Source organism: Amblyraja radiata, chromosome 19, assembly GCF_010909765.2.
Source record: "Amblyraja radiata isolate CabotCenter1 chromosome 19, sAmbRad1.1.pri, whole genome shotgun sequence".
NCBI classification, from domain to species: domain Eukaryota; kingdom Metazoa; phylum Chordata; class Chondrichthyes; order Rajiformes; family Rajidae; genus Amblyraja; species Amblyraja radiata.
In genome coordinates, this window is record NC_045974.1 from 34,663,656 (window position 1) to 34,687,098 (window position 23,443).

Here is a 23,443-nt window from a genome sequence, read left to right on the forward strand (position 1 = left end):
GTAGGATGAGGTTTGTGCAAGTTTGTTCAGGAGATTGATCATTGTAGGAAAGTAGCTGTTCCTGAACGTGGTATAGAACGTCGGGCTTCCATACCTCTTGCCTAACAGTAACAACAAGAGGAAGGAATGATCCAATGCTGGGATATTTATTGATAGATGCCACTTTCTTGAGGCAGCACCTGGTGTAGGTGTTTTTGATGGTGGAGGGGGCTGTGCTCATGATGGACTAGGTTGTGTCCACCACAGACACTGAGTCCTGGAAATGTCAAGTTCTCATGACATTGCTTCTCATGTTCTTCTTGATATTAAAGGTGATGGGGCTCAGATGTTCTGTTAAAGTCGGTTTGTGAATTGCTGAAATGAATTACAACTGCAGAGAATGCAGGAGGAAAAGATTAATGTCCTTAGGGTGCCAACAGCAGTGCCTGTGCAATTAAGATCCTACTCCAGGAAACAGCTGGGCTATCAAGACAATTCCGCATTCCAATATGCACATAAGCATCTAATTGAACAAAGATTGTTCACTCATGGCCATAAAGCCACCAATTTTGTTGGTACATCATCATGTTGTGTTGGTTGGATAATACTAAGCAAAAGGTTGCATGGATATCCTTGTAAACCTACGCTGCACTCCCTCAATAGCAAGAATGTCCTTCCTCAAATTAACAGACCAAAATTGTACACAATACTCCAGGTGTGGTCTCACTACAGCCCTATACAACTGCGGAAGTACCTCTTTGCTCCTATACTCAACTCCTCTGGCAACTCAATTTTTCCCACTAATCTCCTATGTGGGACCTAATTAGTGTAATAATGATGTATCTTATTGTGCTTCGAGGAATATAGGTAAACATAATGGAGATGCATAGATTCACCAATTTGGATGATCTAGCGTCTTTCTCTACACAATCCAATCCTCTCATTTCCACCACATCCCGTTTCTTTAAACGTGTTACCATTTCACTTTTACCATGTGATATAAATGTTATTTCATTCACACACTAAGAAGTGTAATGAATTGACCACAACCTTGGCATAATTGTTGGACACAGGATCTTTCAAGACAATGCAATTTCATTACCACAATGTTGAAGAGCATGCCTGCACATCTTCAATATATTCCTCCTAAGCTCATTGTCTTCATGCCATCTTGCATGAGCCAAAACGTAAACCAGTTAATTGATGTTAAAGCTAATGGTTCTCACGTTAGCTTTCCCTATCAATTACTCCGACTCTATTCTTCCTGTGTACTGGTCATATGCAACCTTTATGTCCCATTTGACCCTGAACTAAGCTTTTTAAGTACCACCAAGATAATATATTTTTATTTGTGGAGCATTGTCGTTCTTCACTCCATTTTATCCCTCTGCTGCTGTTCTTTTGTTCCTCCATGCCTGGAGCTCTTGAGTGTATTCCTCCAGAACTCCTCTCCAGATGAACTCTAAATTATTTCAAAGATTTCAGTGTGCATTTTACCCACACTTGATCTTGGTCTTGAGTCATTTCTCATTCAACCATCCTCTTCATCCTCACTCATCCAGACTAGTTCCTTCTCTTTAGCCGGGCCAAGTTCTGATTCATTGTTCTCAGTTACAAAGCTTTCCCTAGCATTATCTTCAAAACAGACCTATGTCACCATCTCTTATTCTCTAATTCTTGATTAGTACAGGTGTCGGAGGTTATGGGGAGAAGGCAGGATAATGTGGTTAGGAGGGAGAGATAGATCAGCCATGAGTAAATGGCAGAGTAGACTTGATGGGCCAAATGGCTTAATTCTACTCCTATTTCTTATGACCTTATGATGTCCATAGTGCCATGAATCTGAGCTACAGTGCACTTCCCACTATGGCAAACATCTTAACCCTGCCTTCAACAAGAACTCTAAAAGCTCTTCACCTTGTTTTGTCCATCCCATCCCAGGAAAGCATTTTCAGAGCCAACTATATTGATCATGCCTTTGTTCACCTCTGAAAGCTTCAACTGTTTGCTCTCTTTCTATAGCATGAAGTATGATGGAAAATCTTTATTGTAGTAAAGGAAATAAACAAAGCCAAATGTTGTTGAACATATAAAATCAGACATCTCTGGCTTCTTCATTGTACTGGCTTAATTCCAGAGTATAAATTATGTAGGCTGATGGTAACCTGATAGAGGGGCTTATTTCTGAAGAATTTGGTTTTGGTCAGTCACATAATTGGAGAAAGGAGCATAATAGAGGCTAAAATTCTCACCCCAGGAGAGAAAGAAACTCGGAGACATCTGTTCATAGACCATGCCTGTTATTGTCTGGAAACGGTCTCCAGATGCTTGAGTGAAATGCATTATTTTTTACTCAATCGCAGATAGCCATACTTTGTAGAGAAGGCTGGAAATATTCGAGATAGAAGTTGAGGGGAGAAGAGAAAGTGGCTCTGACTTTTTTTTAAATTTGTTTTCTTTACCTTCCAGAAATATGTCTTTGAATGATCTATGCTTGACGTCAGCAATTGCTTTCACCGAGACCAATGGCTTCTACCTTGCTGTTGAGAAGGAGATATTCCCTGAAAATAGAAAGCTCGTTCTTCAGAATAAAAATACAAAGAAATTTACCGAAGATTTTTCAGGCTGTCAACCTAATGGTGAGAAATACTCATAACTCCACATCTGACTGTTTGCAGACAAATGGAACTTGTACACTGAAGGAGCTGCAGCATAATATGGAATACAAATGTAATTATTTTCCTGCTTCTTATTCAGACAAAAGCACTTTACGGTGTCTTGATGGTACATCATTCTGTTACAACCTGAAATGCACGTCACCTCTTCTTTTCATCATTTCTGATTAGACAGGTGGAACAGTGGCCTCTCATTTGCCCACAGGTGCCTGCTCTGTCATTCTGTAAGATCATTGCTTCCTCAGCATCACTTTGATGCACTACCCCATGCCTCTTGATGTCCTTAATATCCTAAAATCTATTGATCTGCTACTCATATACTTGGCAGCCATTGTGAGTAGAGAATTCCTAAGATTCAATAACTTCCAGTTGAAGAATTTTCTTCCCTAGTTGGCAAATACAGGTCACCTCTTGTTTTGAACCTGTCCCCTGATTCTACACACTCCAGACAGTGGAAGCATCAGACCTGTATCTACCCTGTCAAGCTCTATAAGAATCTTTATATTGCAATGAGATCACCTTTCATTCTTCTAAACTTTAGAGCCCCAATCTGACACGATACGATACGAGACAATAGAACTTTATTTATCCCAGGAGGGAAATTAATTTGCCAACAGTCGTAAATAAACAATATACATGAAACATGAAAATAAAGTGATGAGTGGTAAGGCTCTAGGGATGCTCAAAGATTGAGGAGGTGGAGGGGGGGAGGGGGGGAGGGAGGTCAGTCTCAGTCTACCCCACGACAGAGGGGGAGGAGTTGGATAGCCACATGGAAGAAGGATCTCCTGTTGCGTTCTGCCCTGCATCTTGGTGGAACCAGTCTGTTGCTGAAGGCACTCCTCAGGTTGACCAGTTTGTCATGGAGGGGGTGAGCTGTATTGTCCAGGATGCTCCGCAGTTTGTGGAGTATCCTCCCTCCAAGACCACCTCCCAAGAATCCAACTCCACCCCTAGGACGGAGCCAGCCTTCCTGATGAGTTTGTTGATCCTATTCATGTCCGCAGCCTTCAACCTGCTTCCCCGACAGCGGAGAAGATGGCACTGGCTACCACCGATTGGTAGAACATCTGCAGCATCTCACTGCAGATATTGAAGTAGTGGAACCTTCTCAAAAAGTACAGACGGCTCAGTCCCTTCTTGTACAGGGTCTCACACTCCCAGGTATTTGTACTCCCTGGTAAACTGCACATCCACACCATTGATGGAGACGGGACAGGGGTGTTCCTCTCCTCCTAAAGTTCACCACCAACTCCTTAGTCTTGTCGGTGTTGAGCTGTAGGTGATTCAGCCCACACCACTCACCAAAGTCGTTGACTACACCTAAGTATTCAGCTTCCCTCCCCTCACTGATGCAGCCCACAATTGCAGAGTCATCTGAAAACTTCTGCAGGTGGCAGGAGGTGGAGTTATATCTGAAGTCCAAGGTGTAGGAAGGGAGAGAGGGAGAGAGACACATGCGCCATCCAAGGAATCAATCTGGTGGACATTTGTGACACTTCCCCAATTGCAAAGATACTCTTCCTTACATGGAGAAACTAAAACATATCTTAGAAAGTGATATACCAGAACACTCCAATATTGGAGCAAGGCATCTCTACTCTAATACGCAAATCCTCCTGCAATTAAAGCTAACATCACATTTGTTTTTCCTAATTGCCTACTGTTATTTTTGTGCTCACTATTCTGTATCCTTTAACAATCTTTATTCTATGCCAATATTTCATCCTCAAGAAAGTGTGCTCTAGTCACCTACAATAAACCTTTGTATGGCACTTAAGAAAGGCCTTTTGAAGGTGTATCTGCAGCACACCAACTTACCCCCATCTCATTTGCTGGTCACAACAGGACATTTGTGAGGCATACACCTTTTTTCTTAATGATCATCCATTGGTTTCATGGCTACTATTACTGGAACTATTTAAAAAAACTTCCAGAGTTATTTACAAACTTGAAATTAGATTACTCAACATTTTTTTTGGGATTCAAACATGATTCTGTATCAATGGTCCAGAACTCTGGCTATTAGTCTAGTATTGTAACCACAAAGCCATTGCCCTCCATAAGCCCCTCCTAAACAGTTACATTGTTCGATACCTTTAAGGGAAATATCTTCCGGCAGTTTCAGTTATAGTCTTCTTCATCTTAAACTTTAAAAGTGAAATATTTATCTGCTCACTCTCTTCAGATGTGGTTTCAATGAGCAAAGTCCCTAAGCAGGAATGCAGAATAAGAAATGTTATCCTTATGTCTCTTCCATAGAGTATTGCACCGTTTCTTTCTTTCCCATGTGGCCAACCGTGATCCCACCATCAGAATCACATAATATTCATATTCCCTACACTAAGCTAGTAAGCAACCCAAGGGCAAGAAGCTTGGTCCTCTCCATTGATGCTATTGCCAGTCACACAGGGCTTTGCCTTACCATTCACACCACTCTGCCTGGCATGAGTGCATGTTTGGCCATCCGATCCTACACAGAGTTCAAATCCAACTTATGTGGGGCCAGATGCTATCCCAGGAAGCTGAGAGGGGCAAAGCAGGAGATTGCTGAGGCTCTGTTAGAGGTTTTTGCACCTTTGTAGACACGGGTGAGATTCCGGATGACTGGAGGATAGTTAATGCTGTACCTTAATATGAGAACGGCAGCAGGGATAGCAAGGTAATTATAGGCTGGTGAGTTTTATATAATTGCTTGGGAAATTATTGGAGAAAATTCTTAGGAACTGGACATTAAGGAATTGATTAGGAATAGGCAGTAAGACTTTGTGATGGAGAAATCCCACCTCACTAATTCGATGAGTTTTTTGAGGTAACACAGGAGATTAATGAAGGCAGGCATTAGATGCTGGCTGTACGTACTTCAGCAAGGCATTTGAGAAGGTCCGAACTGGAAGGCTACTCCAGAAAGTTAAGGCACATGGGATCCAAGGCGAGCTAGCCAACTGGATTCACGATTCACTTGGTGATAGAAGGCAGAGGAGAGTGGCTCAAGGATGTTTTTCTGGGGAAGCCCATGACTAGTAATATACAGCATACTGTATATCGAGCCAAGGGCCGTTGCTGTTTATGATATGTAATAGCAATTTGGATGTGAATGTAGGTGGTATGATCAGTAGGTTTAGAGATGACACACCAATTAGTGGTGTTGTGGAGGAGGGTTGTCTAGACTACAGCAGGATATACATCAGATGGAAACTTCATTAAAAAATTGGCAGATGGAATTTAATTCTGACAAGTGTAAGGTGATACATTTTGGGAAAGAGATACAGGAAATATACAGTAAATGGTAGTGCATGTAGGAATGTTGATTAACAGAGAGACTGTAGGGTTCAAGTCTATATTGCCTGAAAGTAACAGGGGAGTGAAGAAGGCATTTGATATTCCTTCCTTCATAGATCGGGTGATTTTAACGATGAGGAGATATTGGGTAGGCAGTACATATTTTTTCTAGGAGCCAAAGAGGCTGATAAAGATATATAAGATGAGTGATGATAATAGGGTAGTCAATTTTATTTCTCATGGTAAGGGTATCAAATACAATAGGGCATCAGTTTGACAGAGAAAAGGAGTTTGAAAGGGGATCTGAGAAGACATTTATTTATGCGGACAATTGTTGATATCTGGAACTTGCTGCCTGATCTGTTAGTGAAATCAGAAATAATTCTATGTTCTATATTTAAGAGACATTTAGATGGACATTTAAATAGACAATGCATTGGAGGATATAGTGAGCAAATGGCAGTAGTACAGTATATAGATGGGCAGGAATGTCAGCATGAACAGTGTGGCTCGAAGGACCTGTTTCTGTGCTGCGTTTTGCCATGACTCTGAGGATATAAATGCAAGAGCATTTCCAGGAGGAAAATGTACAAATAACTAGAAGGAGATGCAATCAAATATTTAACTTCGATTGGTCGAGGTTGAAAGGAAATGAGTGCTAAGGGTTTCGCTGGTATCAGACCTATATTGTCATTGATCGAGGTTATTGGGAAAATAATAACCTCTGAATAGGACACTGTATTATAAATAATGCAAATTGATGAACCATTGGTGAGGAGCAAATAAACTGTGATTGGCAATTGCTGCATTTTCTAGGATAGCTTTAGAAACTGCACTGTTAGTGTTACATAAATGGTGCTTTCCAATCCAAATCCAAGCTTTTCTTTCCTTTAGTTTTCCATCCTGACATTTAAATTCGGTCTGATTCATCCCTTTTCTCAGTCTTTTTCCCATCTCTTATCCTTGAACGGAGGAGAAGCACTTGGTACTCCTATCATTCACCAAGGTACTGCACTCTTATTGTCGGTTTGCATTCTTAACACAAGATGAGGTCAAAAAGTTAGAGCTGAAAGACATGGCCATAGGGTAAAGTTGTCATGATGTATTTTACTTTTACATAATTTATTATTATTATTTAATAATTTAGAATCTTTTTTTTATTTTTGAACTTGTGCATAAACTCTGTAGTAATTTTAAAATATAATGGCCAATTTTCAATATGTTTTTGGACTCAGCATCTGTGCGAAAGATTTTGAAACTTCCATTAAGTGGAGTGATAGAGATTGACCCAAATGCTTATCCAGATTATAATGTGAGTATGGCATTGAGCTGCACTCCACAATTTATTGTTGTGCGATAGTTTTGTTGTACTATCATGACTTTATCTTCACATTGTTTTGTTGATAGTTATTTTTTGAGAGTAAAACAAGAAATAAGAAACTGAAGATGAACATGCGGTAAGTATTTTAGCAATATTTTGTCAAGCAAAGGAACGATGGTTTCTTAGCGCATTCCTTTATTAATATTTGCTTATTAATGGGTAAAATAATAGATGTCGCATGGTTAGTAATGATTTTAACCAAAGTAAAGTAGCTTGGTACAAATGAGTGCCAGGTTGTTCTTTTGTTTGTGGACAAAAATGCTGGAGAAACTCAGCGGGTGAGACAGCATCTATGGAGCGAAGGAAATAGGCAACGTTTTGGGTCGAAACCCTTCGTTCGACCTGAAACGTTGCCTATTTCCTTCGCACCATAGATGCTGCCTCATCCGCTGAGTTTCTCCAGCATTTTTGTCTACTTTCGATTTTCCAGCATCTGCAGTTCCTTCTTAAACAGTTTGTTCTTTTGTTCTTCTGCTTTGCTGCCAAGTCGTATTCTTCCATTTTGCGGCACAGTAATTTTATGGACTCATGGTTTAGGCTCCTGATTTAGCCAACAATCTATGTTATGCCTCAATTGAACAAGATTGCTCTCACTTGGAGTCCTCGCAACCAACAGGAAGAGGAAATCGCTATCCCCTAATTCCAAGAAGGCATATTTTCAAAGGCAAATCCCAAAATTAGGATTATTAACAAAACATACTTTATTGAAGGCAACAGGCTCTCAGCAATTCACATTGTGTGGTACAATACTGTCATCAAAATCATGTAATTCAGTTCTTAAAGGTACACATACATGCATCATACTCCTATCCCTTAAAACAATAAATCCACACTAATCATCAATTATTTCATGCATAAAATTATAAAGTTAACTATTTACATTAATGTCCAATCAAATATTCAACAGTCTATTAATTTCCTCAGTCACTTCACCTCTTTATTCATGAACCTCTTCGCCTAAAGCAACGATTGACCTCTCTGAAACATCCAGTCCCGGCACTGATACTTCCACTGGATCTCCTCTCCAATAACCTTCCTATGCACATGGTCTTCTAATATCATCTGCAACTGCTGTTTCAACGTTATTGTCCTTATAATTCAGAATATATTATGTTGCATATTTTGACCACCATGTTTCAAGTGTCACCCGTATATATCAAACTGCTCACATAATAAATTTAATCAACAATAACAACAGTTACAATTGCACTTTGTTTTGAGTACATTACGTAGAATGAAATTAATCACAACAAATCACTCAGATTGCTTCTGAAGAATAGCATCTATTTTGCTTCTGTTTCAGTCCTGTGTTGAATGCTGATTCACATTCCAGGTTCTTTCGATACCAGACCTTTGATCTTTCAGGTCAAATCAAGTCAAGTTTAGTGACATTTGCACAAGTATGGTGAGGTACAGATACAATGAACATCTTGCTTGTAACAACATCACACCACATTGTGGTGCAGCTGGTAGAGCTGCTGCCTCATAGCACTAGAGGCCTGGGTTTGATCCAGACCTCAGGTACTGTGTGAAGATTGCATGTTCAATTGTCAGCATGAACTTAGTGGGCCTATATCCAGTCTATAACTCCAAACTAAACTAAATTAAACAACATACAAAAACATAACGTACTGTATACATAAAGTGCACATAGATTCTACGAGACGATGAAAAGAAAAATACTACAAGAAAAACAGTACATTAATGCAAAAATACTCAATTATAAAATGTCCTTAGTAGTGCAAGAGGTAGTCCCTGGTGTTCGTATGCCGAGGTTCTTGGAGCCATTGATTTCATAACTTTTCATCCTCTGGCTTTCCCTTCGGGATAATCTCCAAGGCCTTTCAACTCTTCCATGACCATTTTCAACTTGTCTTGTCACACTCTGTTTATACTTTATTGGCTTGACATTGCATGCACATGCCAGCTCTGACATGCTGATGTCTAAAGATTCTATGGTGTTGCTGATACAAAAATAAGCCACAGAAGTAATGCTGTTAACCTATCATCCTTCCTTGAAGAGAATAAACTGTAAATGAGCATAGTGCTTGATACTTCATACTATATGTTGCACTCAGTCATTAAAGGTTCACTTAACCGTCGAGAGACCACACCAAGGTTACCAGGGATACTGTAGGTAATCAGAAGTTCTCTAATTTCAGGTGGTCCTGACTGTCTCCTCCCCTTCTCAGCTCTCCCTCAGCCCTCTGGTTCCATCTCTTCCTTTCTTCTTCCCCCCCCCCCCACCCTCACATCAGTCTGAAGAAGGGTTTTGGCCCGAAACATTGCCTATTTCCTTCGCTCCATAGATGCTGCCTCACCCGCTGAGTTTCTCCAGCATTTTTGTCTACCTTCAATTTTCCAGCATGTGCAGTTCCTTCTTAAACATTATTCAGTCCATTTTGTTCATCCATGATAAAATTCATTATGCCTTCCATTCTTGGAGACAAATTGTTTCCTTAGAAATTCCAGAGCTTTGTTATCCTTTAAAATCATTTCCATGTTCTCCGTGGCCCGTGTAATCAATCCTAAAACTTGTGGACGCCAACATTCCATGCTCAAATGGCGGAGGCTTTGTTCAATCCATGGAGATGTTGTGTAAATGCTTCTGGTTGATTTCTCTGTTTCACTTACTCTCATTCAAACTACAGGATAATGCTAACAAACAATCCAAGTAATTTTGGAATGGTCTGGATATCCACGTCTTACATTCGTATTTTGTTATATAATATTTAATTTACTGGTAATCTTCTTTACTCTCTGCAATTTATCCATAATAACTCACCTTTCTAGAATCTTTATTAACGTTTCTTCAGCTTTTCTTCATCAACTGAAATTTCAGATCATCTCTATGTTCAACTAGACTAAGTGAGACCCGTTGGGTTCCAGTCACACGGGAGGCCTGGTCCCCAATGCAACCCATTCCCCAATGCAATATTTCACCATGGTGTGGGAGAGGGGGTAAAGAGGGGGGGGGGGGTGTGGGTTTGTGGGGGAAGGGGGTGTGTGGAAAGGAGGGTGGAAGGGGGGTGTGTGTGAGGAGGAGGGGGAGGGGGAAGGGGGAGAGGGAGGGGGAAGGGGATGTGTGGGGGTGGAGGGACTCCATTCAGCAGCACCACACAGCACCTCCCGACTCCACACAGCAGGTTTCCCGACTCCACTCTTGCGGACTCAATCAGGACTACTTGTGGACTCAGCCCTGCCTCTGGGGATTTATTCTCCAGCGGGTGCTGGAAGGGACGTTACCTTCATAGTGACTGACAGGCGAGAAGACTAATCTGCAGATCTCATGATTTTTAAAACCTTCATAACTTCAAACCTTAGAAGGTACACAAAATTGCTGGGGAAACTCAGCGGGTGCAGCAGCATCTATGGAGCGAAGGAAATAGGCGACGTTTCGGGCCGAAACCCTTCCAGCATCTGCAGTTCCCTTTTGATAACTTCAAACCTTGGTGTGTTTGGAACAGAGGAGAACGATGAGTAAGGTGGTGAAAAAATCCTAGTGATAAAGGGTACCGTTTTTGCGCAATGAAAAGAAAGCAAACCGGAAGTGGTCAAGATGAGAGTTTTAGTAATAGTATAGATGATTATCAATTGATTTTGTTTTTGTTTCACTCCCTTTAGGCTACTTCTCATATCTTCCACTTCTGATGAGAGTGGGCTTATGTTTCCGCACCACTGAGCTGTTATTTTGGGCACTTTTATCCCAATATGCACCAAGTTCTTTATAATCATGGCATTAAACAGGTTTCTTCAATCTCGTCTTAAAATCAGTATGCTGTGAGCAGGTTCTACCAATGAAATTGTCCTTGTCTCCAAAGTTTCTTACGTACTATTGGGAGCTTCATTTAATTGCACTTGCATTCACACTTTCAAGGAAGCTCCAAACATTGCACCAGCTATTACAAACACTCTAATGGGTATGTTTTCAGAAGTTCTGAAATAATTTTCTTTTCATTTTCTAACCACAGTGTTTAGGTCAACAAATAAACTCACAGATGATTTTTGCAACTCCTTTTCAGTCTGGGTAAAATGGAGTTCCACACAGGTGGTGGATTAATACTGTATCTAACAAAGCTTATTTTTTACATGAACGCCATCACTATTTTAAAGTAAAATAATACTTACTTTGAACGCTGCTCAGTGGCATTTTTACATTCAGTGTCAAGTGAATGAGTGGAGGTTTGGGTGGGTGGGGGGGGGGGGTGGGGGGAGGAGAGTGGTGAGGAGGAGGTGGAAATATATTTATCAAAATGAACCATTTGGAGCTGAAATCATTGATTGAACCTCAGGGATTCACATGTCAATTTAACAGGAAGTATTCTAATCTGGAGTAAATAAGTTAATTTAATACAGGAACATCATAGTGTAACCAAATTCTGCTCTTATCCAGGTTGCATAAAAAATCAACATCATCAAGGGTTATTGGAAATCCTTGGGAACAGGCAGGTCATCCATCAGATTCTTGTCTTTATCTACAGATATCTGAAGATCCACATATAGCATTGGAATCCTTATTGGTCATACGATGTGCATATTTATTCACTAAGATATTGCAAATCCTGAGCTGGATTTTTTTTTAACATATCATCTGAAAATATGCAAACATTTAGTACTAAAACTGTAGGTATTGATGAAAATGTTACTTGTTAATGCATGGACTGTGAAATGCATCATTTCTGTACACGTTGTTATACTGTGAGAGATTTAATCTCATTTAATATCTTAATTTAAAAAAACGCTGTGTCCTTACAAAAAGTACTAACAAAACATCATTACATGAACAGCTTTCTGTATGAGGTTTTTCCTGCTAATCCTACTCACTGGCAAAGGACTTTTTTCCAAACTGTGAAAAATGGTGACATCGAGATTGTGAGAAATATGGTTCAGTTTTTCAAGGATTCATGTCTTGAAATTCTCCATTCAAAAGAATCAATCTCTGGCAATGGATGTCTGCACGTGGCATGTCGAAGGGGTCATTTTGTAAGTATTGATAACATGTTTTAATTCTTCTGCATTTTATATTATCAAAGGAATATCTTTCAAAGTATCTTTGTATATCTTAAATAATGTCCTTCCATAGCTCCCTGAAAGTGGCAACATATAGCATAGAAGATTTATGGTATGCTTACCTCCATCGTTTGAGGTATTGAATATAAGAGTCAGGATGTTATGTTGCAGCTTTATCAAACATTTGAGATATTGTGTGCAGTCCTGGTCACACTGTTACCGAATGAATGGAGGCTTTGGGAAGGGTGCAGACAAAGTTTCCCAGAATTCAGCTTGCATTACAGGGTACTAGATACAAGGGAAGTTTGGACAAACTTGCATTGTTTTCTTTGGATCATTGGAGGTTGAGGTGAGACTGATAGACATATATAAACTTACGACAGACATAGATACAGTTGACACTTGACATTTTTGCAGGATGGAAATGCAAAAGACTAGAGGACAAAGCATCAAATAAAGCATCAAATTAAGGGGGGGGGGGAGAGGGAGGTGGGGGGGGGGAGTTTAAAGGAGATGTGTAGGCCATTTTTTTGCACAGAGAGTGGTGGGTGCTTGTAATGCATTGCCAGTGGTGGTGGAAGCAGAGACGCTAATGGCGGTTTAGAGGCTTTTGGATAGACACATGGATATGCAGGAAATGGAGGGATATAGATCACGTGGAGGCATAGGAGATTAATGACAATATTCAACAAGGTCTTTGAGAGCTAAAAAGACTATGAGAATGCAGGGTGACTTGGTCAGGTTGGGGGAGTGGGCAGATGCATGGCAGATGAAGTTTAATGCGGATAAATGTGAGGTTATCCACTTTGGTAACAAAAACAGGAAGGCAGATTACTATCTAAATGCCGTCAAGTTGGGAAAAGGGGAAGTACAACGGTATCTGGGGGTCTTTGTACATCATACTATGAAAGTAAGCATGCAGGTACAGCAGGCAGAAGGAGCAAAGAGGTCCTTCTGCAGTTGTACAGAACCCTAGTGAGACCACACCTGAAGTATTGTGTGCAGTTTTGGTCCCCTAATTTGAGGAAGGACATTCTTGCTATTGAGGGAGTGCAGTGTAGGTTTACAAGGTTAATTCCCGGGATGGCGGGACTGTCATATGCTGAGAGAATGGAGCAGCTGGGCTTGTACACTCTGGAGTTTAGAAGGATGAGAGGGTATCTCATTGAAACATATAAGATTGTTAAGGGCTTGGACACACTAGAGGCATGAAACATGTTCCCGATGTTGGGGGAGTCCAGAACCAGGGGCCACAGTTTAAGAATAAGAAGTAAGCCATTTAGAACAGAGACGAGGAAACTCTTTTTCTCACAGAGAGTGGTGAGTCTGTTGAATTCTCTGCCTCAGAGGGTAGTGGAGGCAGGTTCTCTGGATGGTTTCAAGAGAGAGCTAGATAGGGCTCTTAAAAATAGCGGAGTCAGGGGATATGGGGAGAAGGCAGGAACGGGGTACTGATTGGGGATGATCAGCCATGATCACATTGAATGGCGGTGCTGGCTCGAAGGTCCGAATGGCGAGCTCCTCCACCTATTGTCAATTGTCTATTGTCTATTTTCTATTGACTGTTCCTGTACTGTACTGTTCTTTGTGCTATATCAAAATTAAATCTGTCATATAGTGGAAGAATGAATAAAATATAACTTAATTATTAGATAACTGAAGATGCATTAGACACTGATTAACAACGTCTACATCTAATACTGTAGCCACTTTTTGTAGCAGAGATGCCAGAGCTAATGCAATTTGACCATTATGTATGATGCTAGCAAGACCAATCTCCACTGATGTTAGCTCTGCAAATTCCACTGGCCACTGAAATATGATTTGACATTCCGTTCACTTCTTCTGCTAACCCACAGAGACATCAGCAGGAATTATGAGTCTGTCAGCAAAGAAAAACTAATGGCAGTTCTTCGAGTCATGCAGAAAAACCCTGCTTTACAGGATCAATGAATTAATGGCCCGGATATTTTTAACAAAATATTTCTTAGGCTCTATTTGACTACTTTAGCCCTATTTGTACTTTATGATCACATATTTAGTCACCTATATCAATACTATTATTCATTAAATGTATGTAAACATTAAAATATAAGTCAACATGTGCTGCAACTGTCTATCCAGCATAAAGACTTTTACTCAATGGCACATTGTCTTTGCCATTACAGTAAACCCTGGCACTAATGGACCGTGGGGGGGCGGGGATAGGTTTGTTATTACCGATTGTCCGCTATAACCAAGTGAGGGGGGTAAAGGTTAACCCAAGGCCAGGAGTGAAGAAACGTGGGGGGGGGGGGTTGAACATGTGGGAATTCACAAGGCAGGGAGCTGAATGCCCCTGGCCCCACATGCAGTGCACCAGGGGCACGCCCATTATTCACGTCACCTTCATGCTGTTCGCTCTCTCCACTCCCGCGACCGGAAGCACGCCACATTGCGCCAGCTCATCAGGTAATTGGCAAAAGTGTGGGGTGGGTGCAATGAAAGCCTCAGTCCGCAATAACAGAAATGCTGAAGTCTGATATATAGAAGTCTGAAGAAGGGTCCCCACCCAAAACATCACCATTCCTTCCATCACCCATGCCAGTCCCACTGAGTTATCCAGCTTGTTGTGTGTCTATCTTCAATGCCCTGTATAGAGGTCAGTTATTGCGAAGGTTTACTGTATGTTGCAAATGTTTACCGTCAACCAGCTATTAAAAAAAGCTTTTAATTTGTATTGAGGGATACAATTTGAATTGAGGAATACTGATTGTTAGTCTTTGAAAGACCTCTACAAGAGATTCATTCTTGTGTCATTGTTGGTTGACAGGACATAGTTCAGGAATTATTGGAGAATGGAGTGTCACTTGATGCAAAAAATGCCACAGGCTCAACTCCATTCTTCCTCGCAGCAGTGGGACAGCATCGTAAAATATGCAAGGTGGATACTTTTTATAATAAAATAGTATTGCTTGTAAAGAGAAAAAATAATTCTCACTCTGAGCTGTTATAAATTGTAATAACTGTTTTTATTAATTTCGATATGCTAAGGAAATGATCCATTTGACCAGCTCTGGTCATATGTCAGATTTATATGTCTCTGAAATAAGTATTGTCATATTAATTGAAATTTACTGTTCTAAACTTCATAAAGTATGATCTCTGAAAATATCTCCCTTGTTGCTCTCTGCATAAGGTTTATTTTTGGAAAAATGGGAATTGTTGCTGGATTGTTCTGAGAAATAGATTAACTTTATGCCCAAGAGTATGGGCTGGCAGATTTTGAAATATTTCTGGGACATGAATCGTGCTCAAAGGACATTGATCTGCACGGAATGAGATAAACTTACTGTGGTTTGCTTAAAATGGGGTCTTGGCTTACATAATCCAAAGGGCCCTTTAATTATTAATTTGTCAAATGCAGACTGAAAATAAACCCAAGGAGAGGTATTGAGATAATGTAATTTTAAAATATAATTGAGAAAATTCATGCATTAATTACAGGTATTCTCATCACTTGCTCCATTTTGTCAATAATGAGGGGATCTGATTTAACGCGAGGAAAATGACTCTTCTCTTCAAATGCCTTGAAATTACATAATGAAATAAAAGTATACAGATCCCTAACATATCATCTGAATTAACATATTTACTTATTTTTCTATGGGATGTAGCTTTTAACACTTATTCCTAATTAACCTTTAGAAGCTGCTGTTTATGAACTGCTGCTGTCCATCTGGTAAAGCTATCCCACTGTGCTCATAATGAAGAAATTCCACAATTTTGACCTGTAATAAGATGCAGGCTGCTTTGTGTTCTCTGATCTTCATGAGTATTGCTGGAACTACACTGAAATGTAGCACATCTGCCTTGCACTATGGAGATGGTTAAAGACTTTTGCAGAAACAGAGAGTGAATCGTGCTCCTCAGAATTTTCATCCTCTGAACCTTTTCTCTGATTCACAGACTTTACACTATGAGGTCAGTGCAGTCTACAGGCAATGCTGACCCCCTGGGATGTTAACTGGGTGAAACTGGGTTATTGTAAGACCATTGAACGGCAAGGGCATGTATTTGGATTATTTTTCATGGGGTGATAGATGGCAGCTATTTCAGTGGTATAGATTATAACGGCACAAGTCCTGCAGAATGTGTATATTTAGTTTAGTTTAGAGATACAGCGCGGAAACAGACCCTTCGGCCTACCGAGTCCTCACCGACAGGTGATTCCCCGCACCTGAACACTATCCTACACACACTGGGGACAATTATACCAGGACAATTAACCTGCAAGCCTGTACATCTTTGGGAGACTGTGGGAGGAATCCAAAGATCTTGGAGAAAACCCAGGTGGTCACGGAGAGAACGTACAAACTCCGTACAGACAGCACCTGTAGTCTGGATTGAACCCGGGTCTCTGGCACTGTAAGCGCTGTGAAGGGGCGGTCCCACTTGGGCGACCTAATCCGCGACTTAAGAAGCGTGTCTTCGACCTTCAAGCTCGAGGGCACTCGCCTGGAAAGCCTCGAGCTGGATCGAACGTCCGCGTTGAAACCGCGAGCTGGATCGACCGACCGCACACACAAACACATCGCAAAGGTGGGGGCCAGGTAAAGCGGGGGAGCGCTGTCTGCACGATGAAGAGGGAGGTAAACGGCTGCCATAGTGTATGGTAAGTCCTTTAGAGAGCGCGGGGGGGGGGGGAGAGAACGGGGGGAGAAGGGGGGGAGAAGGAGTGGAGACACTTTTAAGAAGTATACTAAAGTTTAGCGGGCATTTTAACCTACCGGTCGGCTCAAATGAGCCAATCAAAATGCCCGGTCAGCGAAGGAGATTGCCTACGGCTGCCCTCGACTGCCTGTAACTACATAGCGACCCCACTCCACTGCACTACGAGTTCAAATGAACCATGCCGACCAATTTTTACTTGCGGAAAGTTTTTCAACATGCTGAAAATGTTTCCGCAACCTAGCTGAGGCCGCGAGTATTCGGGAACTTCCCTCGAACATGAAGGAGAGTTCCTGCGACCTCATAGGACCTCCTAGGACCACGTGTCGACCCTGCTGCGAGTTTGAAGGTCGAAGACACTCTTCTAAACTCGCAGATTAGGTCGCCCAAGTGGGACAGCCCCTTAAGGCAGCAACTCTACCGCTGCGCTACTGTGCCGCCCCTGATATGGACACAGCACACTCATTGCAGAGCTCTTAGTCATAGTGATACAGCGTGAATACAGGCCCTTCAGCCCAACTTGCCCACAGCAGCCAACAATGTCCCAGATACACGAATCCCACCTGCCTGCATTTGGCCCATATCCCTCTAAACCTGTCCTATCCTTGTGATTGTTTCTTATTGTGCCTTATTCTTATTCTATCTAATTGTTTTTTAAACGTGGAACTAGTCCCTGCCTCAACTGCCTCCTCTGGCAGGAGGAGTTTGGGATGAGATGCTGACATCCAACAATCATAGACAATAGACAATAGGTGCAGGAGTAGGCCATTCAGCCCTTCAAGCCAGCACAGCCATTCAATGTGATCATGGCTGATCATCCACAATCAGTATCCCGTTCTTGCCTTCTCCCCATATCCACTAACTCCGCTATCTTTAAGAGCTCTATCTAGCTCTCTCATAAAAGTATCCGAAGAACCAGCCTCCACCACCCTCTGAGGCAGAGAATTCCACAGACTCACCACACTCTGTGTGAACAGTGTTTCCTCGTCTCCGTTCTAAATGGTTTACCCCTTATTCTTAAACTGTGGACCCTAGTTCTGGACTCCCCCAACATCGGGAACATGTTTCCTGCCTCTAGCGTGTCCAAACCCTTAATAAACTTGTATGTTTCAATAAGAATCCCTCTCATCCTTCTAAACTCCAGAGTATACAAGCCCAGCTGCTCCATTCTCTCAGCATGTGACAGTCCTGCCATCCCGGGAATTAACCTTGTAAACCTATGCTGCACTCCCTCAATAGCAAGAAGGTCCTTCCTCAAATTAGGGGACCAAAACTGCACACAATACTCCAGGTGTGGTCTCACTAGGGCCCTGAACAACTGCAGAAGGACTTATTTGCTCCTATACATAGAAACATAGAAAATAGGTGCAGGAGTAGGCCATTCGGCCCTACGAGCCTGCACTGCCATTCAATATGATCATGGCTGATCATCCAACTCAGTATCCTGTAGCAACAAGGGCTAAACTCAACTCCTGATACTCAACTCAACTCAAATACTCAACTCCTCCTGTTCTGAAGGCCAACATGCCATTCGCTTTCTTCCCTGCCTGCTGTACCTGCATGCTTACTTTCTTTGACTGATGAACAAGGGCCCCCAGATCCCGTTGTACTTCACATTTTCCCAACTTGACACCATTTAGATAGTAATCTGAGCAAACTATAATCTGCTAATCATAGCAAATTTCCTTTCTAATAGGTATGGGTCCAATTAAATTACATTTTCAAACTGATTTTGATTGACTTCAATTACCCTGTGTAATTCTTTACTTCCACATTTCATCAGTTGTGACACTGATGTCAAGAGTAGTCTCGCCCCAACTCTGGAATAGATTCAATTTCTCTGTCTTTGGATCAAAACTGTAATAAAGTCTATAGCTGGTGGAACACAAGCTATAGATTTTGTTGTTTTAATAATTTAATCTCATTTGAACCTTTGGAAGTGTTTTCTTTTTTCTTAAATTTCCCACACATTTCCGATATTTTAAATTAAATTTTTAATAATGTAGTACTCCAACACTGAATGGAGCCAATATCAGTCAACTTCATTCAGACCTGTGAGATAAGCATGGGTTCAGGACTTAGATCAGCAGTAAGCTAATGTCCGTGTCCCACTTAGGAAACCTGAATGGAAACCTCTGGAAACTTTGTGCCCCACCCAAGGTTTCCGTGCGGTTCCCGGAGGTTGCAGGTGCTTGCCGGAGGTTGCAGGTAGTGGAAGCAGGTAGGGAGACTGACAAAAACCTCCGGGAACCGCACGGAAACCTTGGGTGGGGCGCAAAGTCTCCAGAGGTTTCCGTTCAGGTTTCCTAAGTGGGACAGGGGCATTAGGCTCCTCACTCCTGTCCACAAATCTCGGCCATTATCTTTTATAAATGCTCTAAAGGCTACTCGCAGAACCATAATGATAATGTGGGACAATATTATTTCAGATTGCATAGCTTGGTGTATTAAAAGGCTTCAGGTACAGATTCACCAATTTAACTGATGTACAGTATGAGTATGCTTATTATGTTATTGCAGCCAAGATATCACAAAACCTTATTTGTTACTCATGCATATAATGAAGCCATTACAAAATGCATCCTGTAAATTTGACTTGCATGTGTTCCGCATTGATAAGCAATTTATTTTCCAGTTTGAATTTAATATATTGCATGCCATTAAATTTCAGTAACAAATGTGATTATTTTGTGATTTCATATTACAGCTTTTAATTGAATGGGGTTGTGATGTACATATAAAGAACATGAAAAATCACACAGCTTTTGATGACATTCGAAGTGAAGAATTCAAACAGTTCTTGCTGAGTAAGATGACATACCTTTACATAGTCTTAAAATATCGGTGTTTTTTCTTGCACATAGAAGCCTAATCTTTATATGTAAGTCTAGAAAATATGTTATGTACAGTGAGGAAATGCATAGTCAAAATAGCCAACATGGTCAAAAGCTATCAATGATGAATTACTTGTAAATTCAGAGCAACCTTTGAACTGTATTTTCATCTGAAAAATGTATCCAAACTAGACAATGGCAATGTTTGTTTTCTTAAATTACTTGGCTTTATTATTTAGCAGCTCAATGAAAGACCACGGTACAAAAGTGGGACAAAGCTAACTCCAGTCAATTACCATTCTCTCACACAAATCTGCCAATCCTCATAGAAGTTATGGAAACAAGTCATCAACAATCTTGCTGCTTGTGCTTGTGTTGGCTTCTTTCACTTGGTTTGGAACTTCAAAAACAGAAGACATGTGTAGTACCATTAATAGTTTCATAATCCTAATAGTATTTAAAAATATGTCCCATTGATTATTATCTATTTGACTACTGGTCTCATGTTGCGTGAGATATACTACATTTATTGGAATATGGCTGACTTTCAGTTGAAATATGGAAGATGAAACATATTGTTGATTGCACTGAAACGATATTAGAAAATAAACACTTCACAGGTAATACTCATTATTGATCATGTAAGCTTGAGGTGGTGTGTATTTAATATTTGGTCCTAGATTTTAGTAGTCTGCACAAATTAATGAGCACACCAGGTTTTAAATTGGGGTTACAGCTAGTGATAGAATTTAGCAAAAATCTCAAACCCTGCTCTTTCCGAAATTTCATGTCAGAGAGTTATTTCCTGAATTCCCTGGGCTAACCTGGCAACTGCCAAGAACCTTTCTGCCCATATCCTCTTCCCCTTCCCAGCAGTTTGTCCTGCTCCGCATGTATTTTGCACATTCTCATGTAACCAAAATGAATTCCAACTGCTACGCCACAGCAGGATGTTTGATTTGTGCAGAAGATTTGAAATGAAGACAAAATACTTCAGCATCTGGCACACTGGACCCCATGGACTTCAGCACCTTGAAAGAATAAAATAAAGTACCAAATATTTCTGGAAACAGCCGGAAGATATAAATCAGCAATTAACGTGACAGTGGTTGATGATCCTTAAAACAGCCCAAGTAGATCAGTACTGCCACTAAATGTGTTTTCAGTTGATTGAGAGTTTGTTAGCTGCTAAAACTAAAGAATATTGCATGGCCTCTAAGGATAAAAAAATTGCACTTTGGGATTCTCTCGAAGCTGAAGTTGGAAGAGATCAGATATTTCAAAGGTTTGATCCCTGAAATGATTATAGAGATAGGAAGGAGCAAAGTGTTGGAGAGAATTGAAAGCTTGGATGATAAGTTGTAAATTGTGCCATTGCTTAAGGATAAGTCAATGTAGGCCATGAGTTTAAGGTGATGAGTGAATGAGTTTTGCAAATAAGCAGCAGACACATTGGTGATATGTCTGCAGAGCGAGGCCTTAATTGTGGAATAAAAACTTACTTCAAGCTCCTCAGAGGTTGTGAACACCTGAGCTTCACGTGACCCAACCTGAAAGTAGTTACAGATCTTTTTAATGCATGTTGCCCATGAGTCCACCTTACTGCTATACCTAGTAGATAAGGAAAGGAAAACAAAACAATAGTTGGAATGTAATAATGCTGGCATCAAACCAACATGGTCATTGTTTGGTCACCTGCTAACTGTATGTAGATACATCTGTAGATTAGCTTTGTAAGTTTTCATGCCCCTACTCCTAAAGTGTCTGGTACAAATGTGTGACCATTTTGGAACCAATTCGCTTCTGCACTGACAAAATTTGCATGCTCTGGAATTGAATATTTTGGCCTCTATCTTTTAAAATTCTTCTGAGCTTGCTTTTATCATTACTCAGGTTACCATGCATACATTTCATCAGCAATCCCTCTTATTATCCAAGGGGACACAGATATCCTTCACAATATGGCCCACAATCTCGTAAACAACATCAACTTCCTGAGCAGTCCAACAAGCAGGTAGAGTTTATTCCACGTTTGTTCAAGTAATTTGGCTATTGTGCATTTTGTAAAATTTTGTGGCAGAATCCAAACATCCACCTAAAACATTTATTCTGTTTTCTCTACCTATGCTACCTGACCCACTGAGTATTTGCAATATGTTTTCAGTAAATTGCTGAATTATTTCGTGCAAAAAGATTGAGGCTTTTAATTTTTTTCTCTGTTTGGGCCGTTATCTACAGATATCAGAATTTGTTATATATGTACTTTAAGTGGTTTAAGTAGCTGTAAGTGACCTTGATTACTCCAATTTTAGTATGAAATAATTTAGTAAAAATTGTAGATAGAAACTAATTGTAAATTCTCCATTTTGCACAGGTGCATTAATGGAAGCACATTGTTGCATACAGCCGCTTACTTTGGAAAAATAGACATTGTGAAAGTAAGAGTTATTCATTATTATTACCAATGTATAAGGTAAGAGAATGCTCTTCACTTTTCTAACTTGAATGCAGATGTTGTGCTTCATATGATTGCACCAGGGACCTTTATGACCAATTAAAGGATAATACATTTTAAAAGATTACACAACAGCTACTTTCTGTGGAATGGTGGCTCTGCATATTGGCATGTTGAAGACTAGGCTGTTTATTGTATTTGTTTCAACCACAAGGACAGGGCTTCTTTTTATTTCTTTGGTACTAATAGAACATCTGTATTGCTGTAAATAAAATTGTGAGCCATGTCATGGATTGGAATACCATGTTTATATGGGTTGCAGTATCAAGCTACTGTTATATAAATAACCTTCTAACTCACTCAGAATTCAGTTATTTGGTTTAGGACCTTTGAAGATTGGAAAATGTGACGCTTGTTAGATCCACGCAGAATAAACAGGCTTGTTTCCTTTTCTGAAGACGGTTCACAATCTCCAGCAAATTGCAGTGGTTGGAGTAGAATGCACATAAGATGTAAATTTTGGTATAGATATGCGGCATGTCATGGGAGAGTTTTTAAAATATTGTTTCCTATGTCTTTTAAATGTAATCTTAGTTTTTATTTCAACATTTCTTTGCTGAGTGAGTGGGTGTTTCTTGGGTGGGTTTAATTAATTCTGCCAGCTTTCCACAGTTCGGTATATATTTTTTTAAATCTTCAACAGCAAGCAATTGAAACCTCTAGCACATCACAATCAACCCTGATCTAATACCCATCCAGCATTCAAAAACACAGAAATTCCAACAAATTTCACTGGAAAGCAGTTAGGATAAGATAATCTGGTTAATTGCAACCCCCTTCCTCACCAGGCAGCACTGAGATCAATTAAAACATTCCTGCTGTGATAACATAGACGTTGTACCTTTTACCTTTTGGTTTGTTAATAAATAAGATGTTGCATTGTAACCAATAATTCATTAAGATAACTATTTGTAGTGGATAAAAACAGTCATGCACAATCTTTAATGAAATCAGTTTTGCTAGTGCTCATATTTCAGGCACATTGCACTGACAAATCCACAGCCCTGAACTAATTTCGCCTTATTCTATATCTTTCTTACTTGCCATTATTGCAAAG

General features: G+C 40.5%; 1 protein-coding gene across 1 annotated transcript in view; it reads left to right on the top strand.

The window, feature by feature from the left end:
• The window catches only part of LOC116984113, a 98,382-nt gene that overhangs the window by 39,717 nt on the left and 35,222 nt on the right, over positions 1-23,443 (top strand). Inside the window, exons 12-19 of the mRNA XM_033038205.1 lie at positions 2,449-2,618; positions 7,172-7,248; positions 7,344-7,393; positions 12,105-12,300; positions 15,140-15,250; positions 19,745-19,844; positions 21,765-21,885; positions 22,246-22,309. Of these exons, the coding sequence (XP_032894096.1) occupies positions 2,449-2,618; positions 7,172-7,248; positions 7,344-7,393; positions 12,105-12,300; positions 15,140-15,250; positions 19,745-19,844; positions 21,765-21,885; positions 22,246-22,309 (889 nt within the window). The remainder of the gene's footprint in view (positions 1-2,448; positions 2,619-7,171; positions 7,249-7,343; positions 7,394-12,104; positions 12,301-15,139; positions 15,251-19,744; positions 19,845-21,764; positions 21,886-22,245; positions 22,310-23,443) is intronic.